The sequence below is a fragment of the Oncorhynchus clarkii genome, chromosome 16 (genome assembly GCF_045791955.1).
Source record: "Oncorhynchus clarkii lewisi isolate Uvic-CL-2024 chromosome 16, UVic_Ocla_1.0, whole genome shotgun sequence".
Lineage (NCBI taxonomy): Eukaryota > Metazoa > Chordata > Actinopteri > Salmoniformes > Salmonidae > Oncorhynchus > Oncorhynchus clarkii.
Window position 1 is genome coordinate 40,323,625 of NC_092162.1, and position 20,008 is coordinate 40,343,632.

At 42.0% G+C, this 20,008-nt stretch overlaps 2 protein-coding genes across 6 annotated transcripts in view; one reads left to right on the forward strand and one right to left on the reverse strand.

Moving 5' to 3' along the window:
• Nucleotides 1-15,187, reverse strand: part of LOC139368447 (SPRY domain-containing protein 3-like) — an 88,745-nt gene extending 73,558 nt beyond the window's left edge. For 2 of the 3 annotated variants that reach the window (XR_011626964.1, XM_071107348.1), the window contains exons 1-2: nt 14,154-15,186; nt 10,844-11,063 (exon numbers count right to left, since the gene is read on the reverse strand). Coding sequence is in view for 2 of the 3 variants with exons in the window: in XM_071107348.1 (XP_070963449.1) it covers nt 10,844-10,962 (119 nt within the window). In the remaining variant the exon portion in view is untranslated. Of the gene's footprint in view, nt 1-10,843; nt 11,064-14,153 lie in introns of all 3 variants that reach the window. The other variant, XM_071107349.1, reaches the window with a different exon arrangement.
• LOC139368448 (insulin-like growth factor-binding protein 6) overlaps nt 1-20,008 on the forward strand; it is an 81,428-nt gene that overhangs the window by 59,289 nt on the left and 2,131 nt on the right. For 2 of the 3 annotated variants that reach the window (XM_071107352.1, XM_071107351.1), the window contains 3 exons: nt 17,058-17,589; nt 18,676-18,710; nt 19,499-19,618. In XM_071107352.1, the coding sequence (XP_070963453.1) occupies nt 17,250-17,589; nt 18,676-18,710; nt 19,499-19,618 (495 nt within the window). In that variant the 5' untranslated portion in view covers nt 17,058-17,249. Of the gene's footprint in view, nt 1-16,992; nt 17,590-18,675; nt 18,711-19,498; nt 19,619-20,008 lie in introns of all 3 variants that reach the window. The other variant, XM_071107353.1, reaches the window with a different exon arrangement.

Consider the following 20,008-nt stretch of genomic DNA (forward strand, 5'->3'; position numbering starts at 1 on the left):
TGTTTGCGAATGTATTGAAAATACATAAGTATTCAGACCCTTTGCTATGGGACTCGAAATTCCGCTCAAGGGCATCCTGTTTCCAGTCCACCTGTGGTAAATGTTGTTTATACTGTGGTAAAGATGTTTATACAACTTGATTGGAGTCCACCTGTGCTAAATTCAATTGAAAGGACATGATTTGGAAAGGAACACACCCAGTCTATATAAAGGTCCAACAATTGACAGTGCATGTCAGAGCAAAAACCAAGCCATGATGTCGAAGGAATTGTCCGTAGAGCCCCGAGATGGGATTGTGTCGAGGCACAGATCTAGGGAAGGGAACCAAAACATTTCTGCAGCATTGAAGGTCCCCAACAACACAGTGGCCTCCATCCTCCTTAAAAGGAAGAAGATTGGAACCACCAAGACTCTTCCTAGTGCTGGCCGCCCGGGCAAACTGAGCAATCGGGGGAGAAGGGCCTTGGACAGGGAGGTGACCAAGAACCCGGTGGTCACTCTGACAGAACTCCAGAGTTCCTCTGTGGAGATGGGAGAAACTTCCATACGGACAACCATCTACGCAGCACCAAATCAGGCCTTCATGTTAGTGGCCAGACGGCAGTCACTCCTCAGTAAAATATACATGACAGCCACTTGGAGTTTGCCAAAAGGCACCTAAAGACTCTTTAGACCATGATAAATGATATCATCTGGTCTGATGAAACCAAGATTGAACTCTTTGGCCTGAATGCCAAGCGTTACCTTTGGAAGAAACCTGGCACCATACCTAAAGTGAAGCATGGTGGTGACAGCATCATGCAGTGGGGACGTTTTTCAGCGGCAGGGACTGGGAGACTAGTCAGGATCGAGCAAAAGATGAATGGAGCAAAGTACAGATAAATCCTTGATGAAAGGATCTCAGACTGGATCGAAGGTTCACCTTCCAACAGGACAACAAACCTAAGCACACAGCCATGACAAGTGTCTTCAGGACAAGTCTCTGAATGTCCTTGAGTGGCCCAGCTTGACCCCTCACTTGAACCCCATCGAACATCTCTGGAGAGACCTGAAAATAGCTGTGTAGCAACACTCCACATCCACTCCACATCCAACCTGATAGAGCTTGAGAGGATCTGTAGATAAGAATGAAAGAAACTCCCCAAATTACAGGTGTGCCAAGCTTAGCAAACATTTCTAAAAACCTGTTTTGCATTGTCATTATTGGGTATTGTGTGTAGATGGATGAGGGGAAAAAATGATTTAATCCATTTTAGAATAAGGCTGTAAGGTAACAAAATGTGGAAAAGGTCAAGGGGTCTGAATACTTTCCAAAGGCACTGTATGTCTTTCAAAGTGGCATTACAAGCACAAAACATTAACAAAAAATGACAATTATGACAACTGTGCCCATTTGAATGCCAATTAATCGTTACCCCAAATTCTATTATTGTCAGGGCCCTAGTTTGGAGTTAACTTTCTAGCTAATTGGCTGTTAGAGTTTATACTTCATCCAATTATGTGGGGAGGTCAAAATAATGAAAATCAATCTACCAAATCAATTCATTTTAAAATGTTGATTACTTGTCCCTGCCATTATAATTCAGTGGATAGGACATATGGAAAAAAACTTGTTTTGCTAACATGGGGGTCCCTGGGTCACCGGATTCTCTGGGCGGGGTCACTGAGCAATAGGTTGAATACCCCTGGTTTAGATAGCTGGCTAGACCAACTTCCCAATCTAAAAATAAATTGCTGACATGGGCTAATTGAATGACTTTCAGTGACTGACACTAAAACAGAAAAAAAACACATTTCAAAATTTCACCTTGTGTATTCTACTACTCTAACTCAACAGTAAGTTGAGAACACGACGGAGTTTCAAAAAAAGTAAAAATATATATTTGGGGGGGGGCACCAGTTGCCCAGCCCTGTAATAGAAGCACCATATTTTAATTCAAGACTATCAGATAGGCCTACATGCAAAGAGTTTCATAAAGCTCAAACACATTCAATTAAACAATCACAAGTCTTTAAAGCCCCCATGCAGTACATCAAACAAAGTGATCATAAACATTGACACTGTATATGACATGAGCTTTATGAAATCAACTAAAATTGTATTGGTCGCATACACATATTTAGCAGATGTTATTGCAGGTGCAGCGAAACGCTTGTCTTCCTAGCTCCAACTGTGCAGTAATAAAAAATATTAAAAAATACTCCAAAGTTTCTTAGGAGCTAGGAACCAGGTGACGACGTCTATCGGCGCCATCTTGTCTATGATATGGAAATGTGAAGTTCCCATTTGGACTCACGGGTGTAAGGCTTGCTCATCTTTCAAAATACATAGTCCTCTTAAATGTACAGCATTTCCCTCAGACAACAAAACATTTTCAAAAGTTGCCCAAATAGCAGGAGTGATGGGGGCGACTTACTGTCTGTCGCACAAGGTGCTCAAATTCAGAACAGCTTTCAGTCGAAGCCCATACAGCGCTGTGAAGCGTGGAGCCAGAGCTCTGACATCATGTATAGCATGTTACTGTACATGCACTGCATTCCAATTTAGGCATTTATAATAATATATTCAGTAGTGTTCTCAAAGCTCAACATAGTAAACAGTAACAATTAAATTACAATATAAAACATCATACATTTAGAATCAAGGCAGGAAATAGCAATACATCCTAAAGGGACTTTCCAGATTAGGACTATAGGAAAGAGTCTGTAGAAATGTGTTTTAAGGGCCCTTAAAAGTTCTGATTGATGGAGCGGCTCTCAGATGATCAGGGAGAACATTCCATAGGCCCCTCGCAAGGGAGCAGAAGGCTCGGTCCCCCATAGTACGGAGATGTGTCTTGGGGAATTGAATAAGTAGGGAGTTGCTCGAGAAACTCCCTTCTAACATTGATAGAAATGTGGTCCCTGATGTCCATTTGAGGTTATAAACATTAGGAAGATTAAAGTCAACCCTATTGTTGACCGGTAGCCAGTGGAGTTCAGCAAGGACGGGGAGATGTGGGCTGACTTCTTGGTCCTGATCAGTACTCTGGCAGAGTTCTAGCCAAATCGCTTCAGAGGCTACAAGGGTCCCCGAACAAAGTGTTGCCGTAATCAAGCCAGGAGAAGTTGAAGACGTGGACAAGTTTCTCTGCATCTGGCTGGGAGGGCAAATGTTTGAGCTGGGCATTGTTTCTCAGATGGAAAAATTATGTTTTGCAGATGTTTTATATGGGCATCAAAGACAGAAGTATCAATCTTGACTCCCAGGTTGGAGAGATGACAAAGGACAGATGGGCGTCTTGGCCATCAACTGTAGGGCAGCATTGGGGACCTGCTTGGGTGTCCCAATAAGCATAGCTTCAGGATTTCTGCTGTTCAGCTGAAGGAAGTTCTCTATATCCATGCCCTGATGTCATCTATGCAGCTGCTACATTTTGCTAGGGCTGAAATGGTGTCCGGTTTGGTGTTAATATATACTTGGGTATCATCAGCGTAGCAGTGGAAGTTGATGTTCGGCCGAGAGGGAGAATGTAGATAAGGAACAGAATAGGCCCTAAAACAGACCACTGTGGGACACCACGTGACTGAAGAATTCTCAGATCTGGACTCTCCAATCGTAATGTATTAATTCCCATTGGAGCGGTAGGAGGATAACCAATTCAGAGCAGTTCTAAGAGGAGGAGAAGGCTAGCTGATCCAGAATCTGCAGCCATCAGCAGGTAATTGGTAACTTTCACCAGAGCTGTTTCGGTGCAAGGGCCAGAAGAGAGACTGAAAAACTTTGTACAGCGGATTGGAAGACAGATGGGATTGAAGCTGGTTTGCAACTACTTTTTCCAGTCTTTTGATAGGAAGGGGAGGTTGGCGATAAGCAGGGGAGGTTGGCGATAGGCCTGTAGTTGGATAGGATGTCATGGTCAAGGTTGAGTTTCTTCAATAAGGGGGTGACTGCAGCGGTTTTGAAGAGTGATGGTATCTCCCCGGTCAGCAGGGACTTGTTGAGGAGGGTGGTATCAAACTGAAGCAGGCTAGATGAGCAGGTTTGGAGTAGGGATAGGGTCAAGGGAGCAAGTGGTGACCTTCATTTTAAAGATGATTGACTGCATAGTGGTTTATGTTGCTGAGGGGAGGGGCAGACTGCGTTGGGGGCTCAGGAGGTGGGGTGCAGGTCGTTTTGAAAGCCATGATGTTTGTTCTAATGTTGTCAACCTTACTCTGAGAAGGTTGAGAACAGGTTGAGAACAGGGTTCTGGGGTTAGTTTTGTTTGTGTCAATCATGGTAGAAGGCAGCAGTAGAAGACTGATCCTGCTGCTTTTAGGGCAGCAGAGTAGCTTGTTGGGTGGTCTTTGTAGGCCAGTAATGGGACAGTGAGGCCATCCTTCCACCAGCGCTTCTCAAGCTTACGGCCATGACTCTTTATTCCGCACAGTTCATCAGTGAACCAGGGTGAAGAGCATTGGACGGTTAATTTGCGTTTTTTTCAGGAGCAAGGATGTTCAGGGTAGTTCTTAGAGTGCTGTTATACAGGTTGACCATGTCGCTGAGTGCCAGCTCACTGCAGTCAGACTCAAAGGTGGGCTGGATGTGTTCCAGGAAGAGGGATTTGTTGTTTTTTTTATTTAATGGTCCTCTTTGGGCGGTGGAGCGGAGTGGGTGCCATCAGAGATAATGTCACAGCCTTGTGGTCAGATACAGGGACATCTCCAGTAATAATGACGTCTAATGTGTGTCCACGGTTGTGGTTGGTAACATTAATATGTTGCACAAGGTTTAGACAGTCCAGCAAGTTGAGGAAATCAGCAGCAATACATCACTTTGGTGAGTCAATATGTATGTTAAAGTCACCCAAAATCACACTGGAGAAGGTGGGGCATGCAGAGGTTAATATTTCAGAAAACGTACACATAAATTAGGTGCTTGTCTAAAAAGCAAGGCACTCAAAAGACTGAAAATCAGCAGCAGTCAATTGGTTTCAAATAAAGCAGTCTCTGTATAAAACAGCATGGCCTCCATTACGTCCGATGGAGGCCTTGTGTGCCTTTTCAATGTATTTATATCCAGGCAAAGCTGCCTCATTTAGTTGGTAAAGGTCCTCCTCTTGCTTCAGTGAAACAGGTAATGTAAAATTCATTGTCTAAGATGAACTCATACAAAAGAGAATTGTTTGTTAAAGACTAGACATAGTAGAGTGCAAAACGCTGGAAACCGTTTCATTACATGTTGGTTTATCAACTGCGCTCTGTATGGACTGTATAGACTTGGAGTGGGTGACGTCATTTGCCTGAGGGTCAGCCTGCAGAAATAGCTGTCCATTACGAACCCAACTCCGGTGCTGTATTGCTCTCAATACGAATGTGCACAATATACTTTGGTTTCTTAATTAGTCTCCTACACTCTAGTCATCTGCATGTTTCCCATAAGAGCCTGTATTGAAAGAGGCTGTTCTTAAACCCCTTACACAGGGATGTTTTAATCTGTGCAAAACTTCAGGAGGAATCCTTGTGTGTGTAGTGAATGAAGGTTGCTGCCATTTCTGAATATTTTGGTCCAGTAGATGAGGATCTAGAAAGATCTAGCTAGGCTGGTATTTGAATCTAAACTATTTGCTAGTTGATTGAAAAGGTTGGAGAAATAGCGAAATATGTTAACAAATATAACATTGATGATAAAAACACAGATTCCTGTGTGCTATACTTGATAAGCTATCAAATAAACTAAAATGTTGATAAAAACAATGTGCATTAAAAAATTTAAAAACTCTTAAAACTAATAATTATGGATAATTTTGCAGGTATAGACTACCAAGGTGCCATGAAATCCCATATTTGTCATCTTGATTATCAGTGCCCAAATCTGCAATTTTCAACCTGTATACAAGCGTAAAGGACTAATGAAAATAACTCCAAAACATATGTTTTATCATTTATTTCCCTGAGCCTCCTTTGGCCCTTGAAATGCTCAGTCTGATCGTATTGGCTGTAGGAAACTAATTTGAAGAGATTTAGATACACAGCCCTGATTGGCTGATAGGATGTTCTAGAGCCCACCCTCTTACCCAGATGAACAGTTGGAAAGAAATGAAGGGGCTGCTTTTTCCACTTGGAACCGCTTGGACCTTATGGTTTCCTCTCGCATGAAGGGGGTGAAATTATGAGGGAATTAAGTCACGGTCAGAATATGGTGTATCTGTAGAAACACCACCGCCACACCTTGATTTATCTTCGCCCCCAAACGAATAGCAGGTGAATAGCATGCTATTCTCATGTTTAAGTTCAAGGTCAGAATAAGAGAAAAGAAAAGTGCATAGAAAGAGAATCACATTTAATTTACGCACGCTGAACTCAAGTCGGAATTGCCCCGTATAGCCTATCTGTACCATCTTTTCATAGGACAACCCTGTTTTTACTGAGTTGGCATATTGAGTTACAGAACTGTCCCTTTTCAGTGTTTTGTGTCGCACAGCTTGGGGAGGAACCCGTTTTTCGCCGAGACAGTATAATGATGCATTAGCCTAACACTTTGATGAACTGCATTATGGGCCAGGTGGTCCCAGCTCAGTTTGGGCTCTTGCTAACTCTGTTGCTGTCATCTTGTTTTGTTCAAATACCAGAGCATGACTACATCAATATTACTATGCTTGGGTCAGTAGGACGTTCATTGTTTTTGGGGCGGGTGAGTCAGATGTTCAGATCATGTGCTAGAAATTAGTTAGTGGTGTACCGAGTATCCCCTAAAATGTTTTCAATGATTTCAATCACTGTGTATCATAACAGACCTCATGCCATGAATGAATATGAACAGAAGGGACACTGAAACTACGGAAACACTATACTTGACACCCAGTACGGTCATAACCATGTCATAACAGCTGACATAACCTGTCATAATATGGTAATAACACTATGACCCATATACATGGATCTTACCGACAGTGACAAGTCAAATTCAAGGACTTAAGTACTTTTTCCAGCACTAATATTTGCTGTATTCTATAGCAATTTGAAGAGAAACAAGCTATTAATGTGTTATTAATGTGATAAAATGAAAGATTCTCTAACTCACGGAACCCTATTTACATTTTAGGGGACCCCACATGGGTCCCAGACCCCAAGTTCGGGAACAACTGTACTATTAACCTTTCTCCCTGCTTGCTTCAATGTTTCCACTCTCTGTGTATCTCCTTTATTGAAGCCAGAAGGCCAAACGGAACGCGAACAAGCGTGTACACGCTGGAATTAGAATGTACGGTAGTAAATTACAGAAAACAGACGTGCCGCGAGCGTCAACGTCATCAAAAGCGTCATGTTCTTCAAACTAGAAAGCAAGTCAACTTCTTTGCCTACCCAAAGCAATGCTCTTTCGCGATTAATTTGATTTAGCCTTCACTCACCACTCTGTCTCGCCACTCACTGTAAAGAAAACGTATTTTGTTGTGATAACTTATAGTAGTCCATGTTTTGATTATAGCTAGCTTCATTTCTGTCGACTGCTCCTGTTGAGATCAGACTCCGTTCAACGTTAGATTCTAACTTAATCCGTCTAACCAGCTAGCTACCTGGCTATCAGCCAGAGCCCTTGAGCTACCTAGCTAGTTAACTAGACATCTGTCTGACTGAAATATCAGCGCCTATTTACCAGTTGTACACTAAGTCTTCGAAAAACAGTTTTTTGGTGGCAAGAGTCAAGGGGTGTTAAAAATCCCACTGTGAGCGGCGTCTCTCTGCCACTGTAGGTCTGGGCTGAGGTAGTTCGTTTCACCTCTCGGCCTATGTCGTGGGCAGAGTGGAGAGTGAATGTGCCGCTAACAAGGCAAAGGTGGAGGAGCAGGAGGATATAACGAGCATACATAAATCATTCATGATTCCACTTGTTCGCAAATGTAAGCGTAATTAGAACTCATATCAAGAAGCCTTTGAGCATTGATCAACGCTGGGAACGCAATAATATGCGGGTAAACGATAACTCAATTTTTAAAAAGGTGAGTAAACGCTATTTCACAAATACAAAGGTGCATGAACAGCGTTTACCCTCTACATCCCTGGATGGGTCTGGTAAAACCATTCATAAACATCAATATCCTACCGGGCAGGCTGGAATTTACATCTGCCCGGAATTTTAGCTATCGATGGGATGTTCGCCTAATCAGTCAGTTATGTACCTGCCTGGCTGAGTGGCAGTGTGGATGGAATGAGCAGGATTGCCTGGCAACCAGAGCGCGTAACACGTGAGGAAATAAAATTCGGTAGTCTGCCTGAAAATTAATTTGCAAGACCAATACATTTTTCTAATCTTTTTCATATTAACATATTTGATCATTTATCTGTACTTTTTAAATACCATCTTGCCAAAACATCAGATTTTCAAGGTATTCCAGTACTTGAATTTCAGACATACATTATTCATCTCATACGCATACGTATATACTGTACTCTATATCATCGACGGTATCCTTATGTAATACATGTATCACTAGCCACTTTATACTATACTATGCCACTTTGTTTACATACTCATCTCATTTGTACATACTGTACCCGATACCATCTACTGTATCTTGCCTATGCTGCTCTGTACCATCACTCATTCATATATCCTTATGTACATATTCTTTATCCCCTTACACTGTGTACAAGACAGTAGTTTTGGAATTGTTAGTTAGATTACTTGTTATTACTGCATTGTCGGAACTAGAAGCACAAGCATTTCGCTACACTCGCATTAACATCTGCTAACCATGTGTATGTGACAAATAAAATTTGATTTGATTTGATTTGATTTGAATTTCAGAGTGTCAAATTCAAGTTAAGCACCTTGCACCTGCATATATTTACACCTGTTGTGACATACATTGCATTATTTAATGTGGCTGGTTATGACACCTATATAAGAGTGTCAACAACCACATTCATTAAAATTCCGTTTTTTTCCCTGCCAAGAAGTTTCCCTTTGCTTGTTTTTTTTCTTAATCATATTTTAAATAACTTAAAGAAAATACACTTTATGACACTGTCATGAAGCATTATGACCATTCTGTGTCACTTCACTTGGACTAAGAAAATACACTATGATCATCATAATTATATAAGCCAGATAGGCCTCACATATATGCCCTTATATCAGTCATCAGTCAAAAAAAGGGTGTCTTGTCCCGCTCCTGAAACACACTAAGACAATCGTGAAGAGGACACGACAAAGCCTATTCCCCTCAGGAAACTGAAAAGATTTGTCATGGGTCCTCAGATCTTCAAAAGGTTCTACAGCTGCACCATCGAGAGCATCCTGACTGGTTGCATCACTGCCTGGTATGGCAACTGCTCGGCCTCCGACCGCAAGGCACTACAGCGGGGAGTGCGAACGGCCCAGTAAATCACCGGGGCCAAGCTTCCTGCCACCCAGGACCTCTATACCAGGCAGTGTCAGAGGCCCGAAAAAATTGACAAAGACTCCAGCCACCCTAGTCATAGACTGTTCTCTCTGCTATGCGGTACCGGAGCGCCAAGTCTAGGTGCAAGAGGCTTCTAAACAGCTTCTACCCCCAACCATAAGACTCCTGAACATCTAGTCAAATGGCTCCCCCCCCCACACACACACACACCACTGCCACTCCCTATGCGGGGCTGCAGGTAGCCTAGTAGTTGGACTAGTAACCGAAAGGTTGCAAGATCGAATCCCCAAGCTGACAAGGTAAAAATCTGTCGTTCTGCTCCTGAACAAGGCAGTGGCAGTTAACCCACTGTTCCTAGGCCGTCATTGAAAATAAGAATTTGTTCTTAACTGACTTGCCTAGTTATATAAAGTTTTTAAATATAGTTTTTAATATAGTTTTTAAATATGCATAAGTGCATGTGGTCTGCGGTTGTGGGCCGGCTGGATGTACTGCCAAATTTGGAGGCAGCTTATGGTAGAGAAATGAACATTCAATTCTCTGCATGCCAATTGCAGACTCCCTCAAAACTTGAGACATCTGTGCGTTACAGGGAAGACATCCTCCTCCCTCATGTGGTACCCTTCTTGCAGGATCATCCTGACATGACCCTCCAGCATGACAATGCCACCAGCCATACTGCTTGATCTGTGCGTGATTTCCTGCAAGACAGGAATGTCAGTGTTCTGCCATGGCCAGCAAAGAGCCCGGATCTCAATCCCATTGAGCACGTCTGGGACCTGTTGGATCAGAGGGTGAGGGCTAGATACTGATACAGATACTGACTGCTACTTTGATTTTGACACCCTCCCGCTTTGTTCAGGGACATATTAATACATTTATGTTAGTCACATGTCTGTGGAACTTGTTCAGTTTATGTCTCAGTTGTTGAATCTTGTTATGTTCATACAAATATTTACACATGTTAAGTTTGCTGAAAATAAACGCAGTTGACAGTGAGAGGACGTTTCTTTTTTTGCTGAGTTTATATGTTGGGTACAGAGATGAGGTAGCCATTCAAAAATCATGTTAAACACTACTAAGTTGCATGAATCCATGCAACTTATGTGACTTGTTAAGCTATTTTAAACTTATTTAGGCTTGCCATAACAAAAAATTGAAATACTTACGACATTTCATTTTGAATTAATACATAATTCCACTTTGACATTATGGAGTATTGGTGTGTAGGCCAGTGAAAAAAATCTAAATTTAATCAATTTTAAATTCAGGCTGTAACACAACAAAATGTCAAAGAAATCAAGGTGTGTGAATACTTTCTGAAGGCACTGTCAATGTGTAGCCTAATACATGGGCATGGGGAGAGTTGTAATCTTCAACCAGTTTACAACCATAATTAATTGCAATCTCGTTGTGATGACATTTCAAACTTGTGGATCCGCTGGGAACCCTCTTGCCACTCATAACAGGCTCACCTGAGTGTGTCTCCATTCTTCAGCATTCTTTTGTAGCGCTCCTGAAAGTGTACAGCACGCACGTCTCTGATCCTCCTCCGCCAGTTCAGGAACCTGTAGTGTAGGTTGATGTCATCCATCTTGACTTGAGGTCAGGATTGGCTAAATCCAGTGAGTTCAGGTAGGGCTAGTGTAAAAACCAGCACACTCAGTAGCTTTCCAGAAGATGGGTTGGTTACCCCTGTATTTGAGGAAGGGGTGAAAGGGTGAGTCAAATTCTCTACTTGGAAGCTAATTGGTAGAAACCTAGGTGAGCAAGGTGCAAATTACAGGGGAGCCAGGAGAGGCTCAGATCCCCTGAATGAGACTCTAGCTCCCTTAAACGCAACAAAAGTAAAACTTTGGGGTGTCTCTAAATAATGCTAATTTAACCATTCTTCTATTTGTTTAAAATGCAGTGGTAAATACAGTGGGGCAAAAAAGTATTTAGTCAGCCACCAATTGTGCAAGTTCTCCTACTTAAAACGATGAGGCCTGTAATTTTCATCATAGGTACACTTCAACTATGACAAACAAAATGAGGAAAAAAATGCCATTAAATCACATTGTAGGATTTTTAATGAATTTATTTGCAAATTATGGTGGAAAATAAGTATTTGGTCACCTACAAACAAGCAAGATTTCTGGCTCTCACAGACCTGTAACAACTTCTTTAAGAGGCTCCTCTGTCCTCCACTCATTACCTGTATTAATGGCACCTGTTTGAACTTGTTATCAGTATAAAGACACCTGTCCACAACCTCAAACAGTCACACTCCAAACTCCACTATGGCCAAGACCAAAGAGCTGTCAAAGGACACCAGAAACAAAATTGTAGACCTGCACCAGGCTGGGAAGACTGAATCTGCAATATGTAAGCAGCTTGGTTTGAAGAAATCAACTGTGGGAGCAATTATTAGGAAATGGAAGATATACAAGACCACTGATAATCTCTCTCGATCTGGGGCTCCACGCAAGATCTCACCCCGTGGGGTCAAAATGATCACAAGAACGGTGAGCAAAAATCCCAGAACCACACGGGGGGACCTAGTGAATGACCTGCAGAGAGCTGGGACCAAAGTAACAAAGCCTACCATCAGTAACACACTACGCCGCCAGGGACTCAAATCCTGCAGTGCCAGACGTGTCCCCCTGCTTAAGCCATTACATGTCCCGTCTGAAGTTTGCTAGAGAGCATTTGGATGATCCAGAAGAAGATTGGGAGAATGTCATATGGTCAGATGAAACCAAAATTGTTGGTAAAAACTCAACTCATCGTGTTTGGAGGACAAAGAATGCTGATTTGCATCCAAAGAACACCATACCTACTGTGAAGCATGGGGGTGGAAACATGTTTTGGGGCTGTTTTTCTGCAAAGGGACCAGGACGACTGATCTGTGTAAAGGAAAGAATGAATGGGGCCATGTATCGTGAGATTTTGAGTGAAAACCTCCTTCCATCAGCAAGGGCATTGAAGATGAAATGTGGCTGGGTCTTTCAGCATGACAATGATCCCAAACACACCACCCAGGCAACGAAGGAGTGGCTTCGTAAGAAGCATTTCAAGGGCCTGGAGTGGCCTAGCCAGTCTCCAGATCTCAACCCCATAGAAAATCTTTGGAAGGAGTTGAAAGTCCGTGTTGCCCAGCAACAGCCCCAAAACATCACTGCTCTAGGGGAGATCTGCATGGAGGAATGGGCCAAAATACCAGCAACAGTGTGTGAAAACCTTGTGAAGACTTACAGAAAACATTTGACCTCTGTCATTGCCAACAAAGGGTATATAACAAAGTATTGAGATAAAGTTTTGTTATTGACCAAATACTTATTTTCCACCATAATTTGCAAATAAATTCATTAAAAATCCTACAAGGTGATTTTCTGGATTTTTTCTTCTAATTTTGTCTGTCATAGTTGAAGTGTACCTATGTTGAAAATTACAGGCCTCTCATCTTTTTAAGTGGGAGAACTTGCACAATTGGTGGCTGACTAAATACTTTTGCCCCACTGTATATATCTCCCTCACTAACTTTAAGCGTCAGCTGTCAGAGCAGCTTACCGATCACTGCAGCTGTACACAGCCCACCTGTAAATAGCCCATCCAATCAACTACCTACCTCATCCCCATATTTATTTATTTTTTGCACTATTTCTACTTGCACATCCTCATCTGCACATATCACTCCAGTGTAAATTTCTAAATTGTAATTACTTCGCCCCTATCGGCCTATTTATTACCTTACCTCCTTACTTCATTTGCACACACTGTATACATATTTTTCTATTGTGTTATTGACTGTACATTTGTTTATCCCATGTGTAACTGCTGTTTTTGACGCACTGCTTTGCTTTATCTTGGCCAGGTCGCAGTTGTAAATGAGAACTTGTTCTCAACTAGCCTACCTCTTTAAAGGTGAAATATATATATACTTTTTTAAGCCTAGTGGAGGGTAAACTCAAGTAAATGATGATGACACACCTTTGTCTGATAAATGCATTGAACTATTGGGAGTGTTTTTGTTTTTTTACTTTGACCAGCAATCAGAGTTTACCCACCACTTGTTTTACCACTACATCACTGGCTAATGGTAGGCCTGTTAGAAGTTCATGGTAATACACATTGTAGACTACTAGCCTAGTAAATTGACCATATGTGTTAGGGTGTCCATCCTGTTTTCCTGGAACAGTTTCAGCCCCATTTCAGGTGTCCCGACTTTTCAGGCTACAAAAAAGGTACATTTGTCATACAATACGCATCATTTAATGTAGGCCTAATCAATGTCAATCACTGAATGACATTAGGGTCACTTTTTGTTTTGTAACAGATGTCTATTTCCATTCATCAAATGGCGCGAGTATAGGCTACATGCAGTTTGGATGCTGTAATTATTTTGGAGTGGACTAATATGCACTAAATTATGCACTAAACGAAACTAAACTTCCCAAGTCAAACTTGTTTGGAGCCTGTTAGGATAGCTAATTAGCAGAGGTGGTCGCCTCATATTTTCCGTAAACAAGCGCAACATGGAGATATGGCTGTGTAGGAACGCTAACCCCATAAAAGGTGTATATCAATTTAACCTAAGCTATTTAGCTAGTGGCACCTAACGTTACCGGTATTAGCAAAACAATTTGAGCAACGCTTCAGTAGCTAACGTTACCTACGTAGCATACTAGCTAACTAGCGCACATCGGACAAATAGATTCCCTAGCTACTAACGTTACTGGCTTGTGAACTCACTTGCTAGAGCGGTGGCTACACAGCATACCACTATTCTTGTGCATTGCTTACCATTTGTCCAGTATGTGTTTAAATAATTAATTCAAAGGCACTTGTGTTCATTTGGTAAGACTCCAAAACTTTACAGTAGAAAACCGTTGCAAATGTATGGCGCTTCCTACTGACATCAGACACCGGTAACTTCAGTGAGCCAATCAAAGCTAGCCATGAGAAAGACTGACAAGCTGTGAAACCAATTCCACATCAGAATCATAAAATCATATTTTGTGATATCGAATAGGTCTGTCTGTGTACAGAGAGGTGTTTCAAGAGGCAGTGGTGCTCCCTGATAAAAGGAACCAATGAGATATTGTAAATAGTTGTTCCCGCAATATGAATTGTCCTGGACACAGTATGTCACTATCTGAGCTAGTGACCACTTGTGCCCTTGATTTACCCTATGGGAAAACTGTTTGCTACCATAGGCCTTGGACACAAATGGAGTTTCCCAGATACTGTAGCATTAGGTGGTTGAAAAGTGTGGAGGGCATGCAGTCATTGTAGTCTATATTTTGTGAGAGGAGGAAATAATAGGAGTAGCCTACATCTGACTCAACAGACACCTGAGAGGGGTGGGGGTAAAAGGTGGGAGGAAAAATGAGTAATCCAGGGAGTGTGGAAAAAAAGAGCCCCCATTGGTCTGGCGTGTCTCTTGGAACGTTCTCCTGACAGAACATGTGGAAACAAACTAGCTAGGGCTGTAGCTCCTGTAGCTAGCATTGATGGGAACACAAGACGGCAGGTGATTTCTTTTTCTTAGTGCCAAGATTAATCATTCCTAATAATAAAACCAGGCGGCTGACGACCAAGAAGGTTTTCACCAAGTGGGGTTCCGGAACTATTGCGATGTAGTCTAGTTTGTGAATGTCTATGGGTTCCGGAGCTTTGGGAAGTATTGACCTGCCGCTGTGTTCTAGATATAATTTTGCCCTAAGATACAGCAGGTGGTCCAGCAGGTTGGTCAAGAGCCAATCATGTATATATGTGCCCTTATTTTAGTGGTGCATTGCCATTACAATTTCAATGTTGTTAGATCAACATCTTTTTAATTCCTGGTTAATGCTCTCTGAAATGCTCATTTGTCTTTTGATATCGTTTTGTTGATGTTGCCTCATGACAACAGTTTATTGTCCTTACAGGAACCTCCTTCATGGTAGTGACCTCAGACAAACTATAGCACCCAGCACTATGAGATAGGTGGCCTGGATAAGAGTGGATTTCTAACCTATGGGGCTCTAACACTTAGAAATAGAATTAGCCATTGTAATTCTATTGGTTCATTAGAGTCATTCTAATTCTAATGCGTCAATCTAAATCTCTGCTCTATGATCCTCCAGCTAAGGCTGGCTTATCAAATTAACTGTAATCTACATTATAGCCCCATATCAATTGTTATTCTATGCCTACTATAATCACAACTCTAAAAACACATAGATCATCTTTTTTACTACATACAATGGAACTGTAAGTGGTATGAAGAGGTTTGAGGCTCAGGATGGGTGAGAGTGAGTGATCTCTTGAAGACGGCGCCCGTGAAGCAAATCTTAAACGGTTGAGTGCATAGATGGATTGCATTATTAGTAGCTGCATGCCTGACACAGCCTTTCCCTCTTACAGTCAGTATGTACATTCCAGCTCAAGCAAGTCCTCCTTAATTATCCAGTGGATGCCTCTTCCAATACAAACAATGGCAGCATGGGCAAGAAAATCAGAATCTACCATCTACAATCTACTGTCCCCTCAAGACTGAATAACTTCTTTATATGATTTAGTCCTCACATATTCTCGAGTTTGTAAAAAGACTGCTGAGAAATCAAGACAACCTCTTATGAAACTTCACTAAACTACGTTCTACGAAATGGTTACAATGGTTAAATACCCAGTCCTGCCATTATCAAGATCTGTCATCCCTGGTCTCAATTCACGTTCACTATAGTTTGGCAGGAGGTGGGATAATCCCCCTAGTGGAACGATACCAATTCATCCAACATTGTTTGATCTGGAAAAGATCCAGCAAACTCCAATGGGTTATAGTTATGTACATGTATTACACAAAGTGGTACATGATATGCCAGCTTCTGAAACATTGTGTTTTTCATGGCAATCAGTTTACATTAAAACACTTCTACTTCTGGAACCCTTTCTTAATTAACATTTGGCACACATCTGTGTAGATCATTATTACATTGTACTTAGAAGGTAAAATAAGGTATTTGTTTGGTTATTTTAACTTTCACCATTCTTCTGTACACGGACAGTTCAATATCTATTTAATTATCTGCAATTGGATCAGTGGTTGTAGTTTTAATTGATTTATCAGTTACTTTTTCATGTAGTACTGCTTTTGTGAGATCCAAGCAGTATTCTGTATTCTTCTGTGGTCGGGGTTGACAAGAGTATTAGAACAACTCCCATAAAGCTAGACATTGCAGTCAGTATAGCTGAATGCAATTCTATACCTTGCCGTAATTGTTACCATGGCAAATATGATCAGAATGGTCTGACTGACATCAATGCATAATGGGGAGAAAGTGTATATTTTGTCATGTATACTGTTTGTACATGTAAAATGTTTAACATTACTATGGAAAGGGGTCAGTCTATGGGGGTGTGCTGATAAACAGTAGAAAAAGAAGGGGTGGGGGAGATTTAGCTAATTTCCAAAAGGAAAATAATCCACCCCCCACCTCTCTCTACTCCCTCTCTGCCTTCCTCTCTCTCTCTCTCTCTCTCTCTCCTTCCCTCTCTCTCTCTCTCTCTCTCTCTCTCTCTCTCTCTCTCTCTCTGAGTCCCAGCCCCTGAAGGTGTCATAACTGTGCTCTCTCTCTCCCTCTCTATCACCGCCTTTCAGATCTTTAAAAGCTGCTGCTTTGCTGTGTCTCTCTCGATCTCAATTTGTCTCCTCTGGCACTGCAGGGGACTCCTGGCTGCCTAACGATTGAACCGGCTAAGCACCAAGCAAAGCTGAAGAGACGGAGAGAGGACAGAGAGAAAGAGGAGAAAGAGATAAATATACATCCAGAAATAGCATCAGCCACAGTTGACTGACAGAGAGAGAAAAAGAGAGAGAGTGTGTGTGTGGAGCTTAACCTGAGACCTGGACAGAAAATGCCTCTCCTTTCTAACTTAACGACTATTGTCTTGTTGCTGATTGCTCACTGCGGATCTTGGATTCTGGCTAACCGCTTGGGCCCCTACAAGGGTTGTCCCTCTTGTAGAGAATCTTTGGGGGCAGGTCGGGCCCCCCGGGACCATATTGGACAAGCAGGCAGCACATCCATGTTGGCCCAGGGAGAGCCCTGTGGTGTGTACACCATGAGCTGTGCCAAGGGGCTGCGCTGCGTGCCCCCTCCTCAGGAACACAGCCCACTCCAGGCGCTGCTGCAGGGCAGGGGCTTCTGCACCAAGCACAGCAGGACCAGTCCCACGGAAAGGCCCCACCCCACAGGTAAGACTGAGACACACACCACTGGCACATCTAATATTATTAAATTAATCTCTGTGTTGTGTGTGTTAGGGCAATTATACTACAGCTTAGCTTATCAGGTAAGACTGATAAGTAAGAAACGCATTCTCTTATCATCAGTGTGAGGATTGTATGCTATGTTGGTGTGCACCAAAAATAAATGCTAGTATTGTTTTATTATAAGAGTATGACATTTAGTGTTAGATACATGACAGGCACCAAAGATGAATTTGAAAAGGCTGCATGGTCTTGATTTCTATGCTGCAGTGCCACTGCATGGTGTCTTGTGACAAAAATCTAATTTGAGAGACTGTTGGACTAGAAGTCTCAAATGTTGGATTGAACAGCCTATCATCAGTCATGTAATAAAAAGATGTAGTCAACACTATGATGCACAGACACTTGAGGAACGCTTTAGGTGTTTCAGTACGTTGGAGCTTGTGTAAGTATGTGTGTGCAAGTATGTGTATGTATATGGTGTGCATGTATATGGATGTGTACGGTGATGGTACTGTACATGCATGCATTTCAAGGGTGTGATCTGTGCATTTTATTGACAGCACAGAATGATGTGTTATACTGTCACCTACAGTCAGATAATGATGCTTTTCATTGCTAGGGGTCTCCATCTACTGTTCAGACTAAGCCACTGCGATTCCTTAGGAAGGACATACTACAGGAAATATCAATTCAGAGCCGAATCACTGTGTCCAGTAATGATGCAGGGTCTTGATTTGAGCCAGTTTGCTACAGCAGGAAAATACTCCTGCAGCAGCAGGAAATGTGCTTTTTATATGTGGATTATAATTCATGGACGTTTTCTGTAGTGCTTGATAATTTAAAAAAATTGTAAGGGAAATTACAATCTTCAGACGCCTTTTTAACCCTCAAATACAATACAGGTGTTACATTTCCTGCCTTGCACTTGTATATGATTGATGCTTCGTGTCTTGCAACAGCTTGAAGCAAAACACTTCTAACTTATATTTTGATATCAGAGATGGTTTAAGGTTCTTGGTAATGCCCTGGTTGAATGTATTCATGGTAATGTGCTGCTCTCTCCTATAGGTCCACATCCTTCACAAAGTGGTGAAATAGAAAAGGTAAGTGTTATCCAAGTACGGTACCTGCTTTAAGCCACTTGATGCAGTAAGCTAATAATGACTTCTACTTACATTTACCCACACCTGTTTAAATCTGAGAAATATGTAGAGCTGCTTACATAATGCATTCATATTCATACAGATAGATACTGTATGATGGAAGGAGTCGGGTAGTGAGAGTTATTACTGAAGCTGCTCTGCTGTCTGGGTGATACAGCGACAGCAGTACCACATATAGTGCTCTAAAGCCATACATTATGGCGCATGATGTGTATGCTGCTATGCGGCAGAACTAATAGACCATGATGTGAATCAGTAAAGTTTAGACTCGACTGTGGCGGCCTTGGGTTTTTCACTTTACGAGGAGAGGAGAGGAGGTGGATCTGCAATGAAACACAAACCCAACATAGAATTTATTTCTACAATTTGACAGGTACTGCATACATAGTCACACAGTTGCTTCAAACCACTGTCTAAGTGACTTGGAAAGAGACAGTCCTTGTTTAACAATATCATTATATAATGACATGATATTATGTGACATATAATATGTTTTGCTTCTGGCTTCATGCTGCATCAGTGACCTCAATCTTCTATGATATCCACACGTGTTGTAGCTACTCTAATAGGCTAGAAAGGGTCTTCTAACATCAACCATGGGCTTCTCTTGCTGCCATTTAATATGGAGGCTCTCTCCTTGCATACAGTAGTTACTGTATTTATCAATGTATAGTTGCTGTATTTATGACTGTATAGTTTCTGTATTCATCAATGTATCCTCTTTTTAGGCACCCTGCCGCAAGCTGCTCAATAGTGTTCTGCGGGGTATTGAGCTCACTATCTTTCAGTCTGATCGTGACATCTATATCCCCAACTGTGACACTCGGGGCTTCTACAGGAAAAAGCAGGTAGTTATAGCGCAGCGCGGCTGTTGACGTGAATATTTGCCTGTGTATGAATAGTATATGTGTTTTTTGAGATCAAGAGAGTGGCATGCTATTTGGGCTCCCGAGTGGCGCAGCGGTCTAAGGCACTGCATCTCAGCGCTAGAGGCGTCACCTCAGTCCCTGGTTCAATTCCAGGCTGTATCACAACCAGCCGTGATTGGGAGTCCCATAGGGCGGCGCACAATTGGCCCAGCGTCGTTAGGGTAGGCCGTCGTTGTAAATAAGAATTTGTTCTTAACTGACTTGCCCAGTTAAATAAAGGTTAATCAATATTTTTGTATTCCTCTTTTCAATTGCATGCTCTATTCAATTCAGCCCAAAAATGGCTTAGGATAAAGGACATTGCTTCCA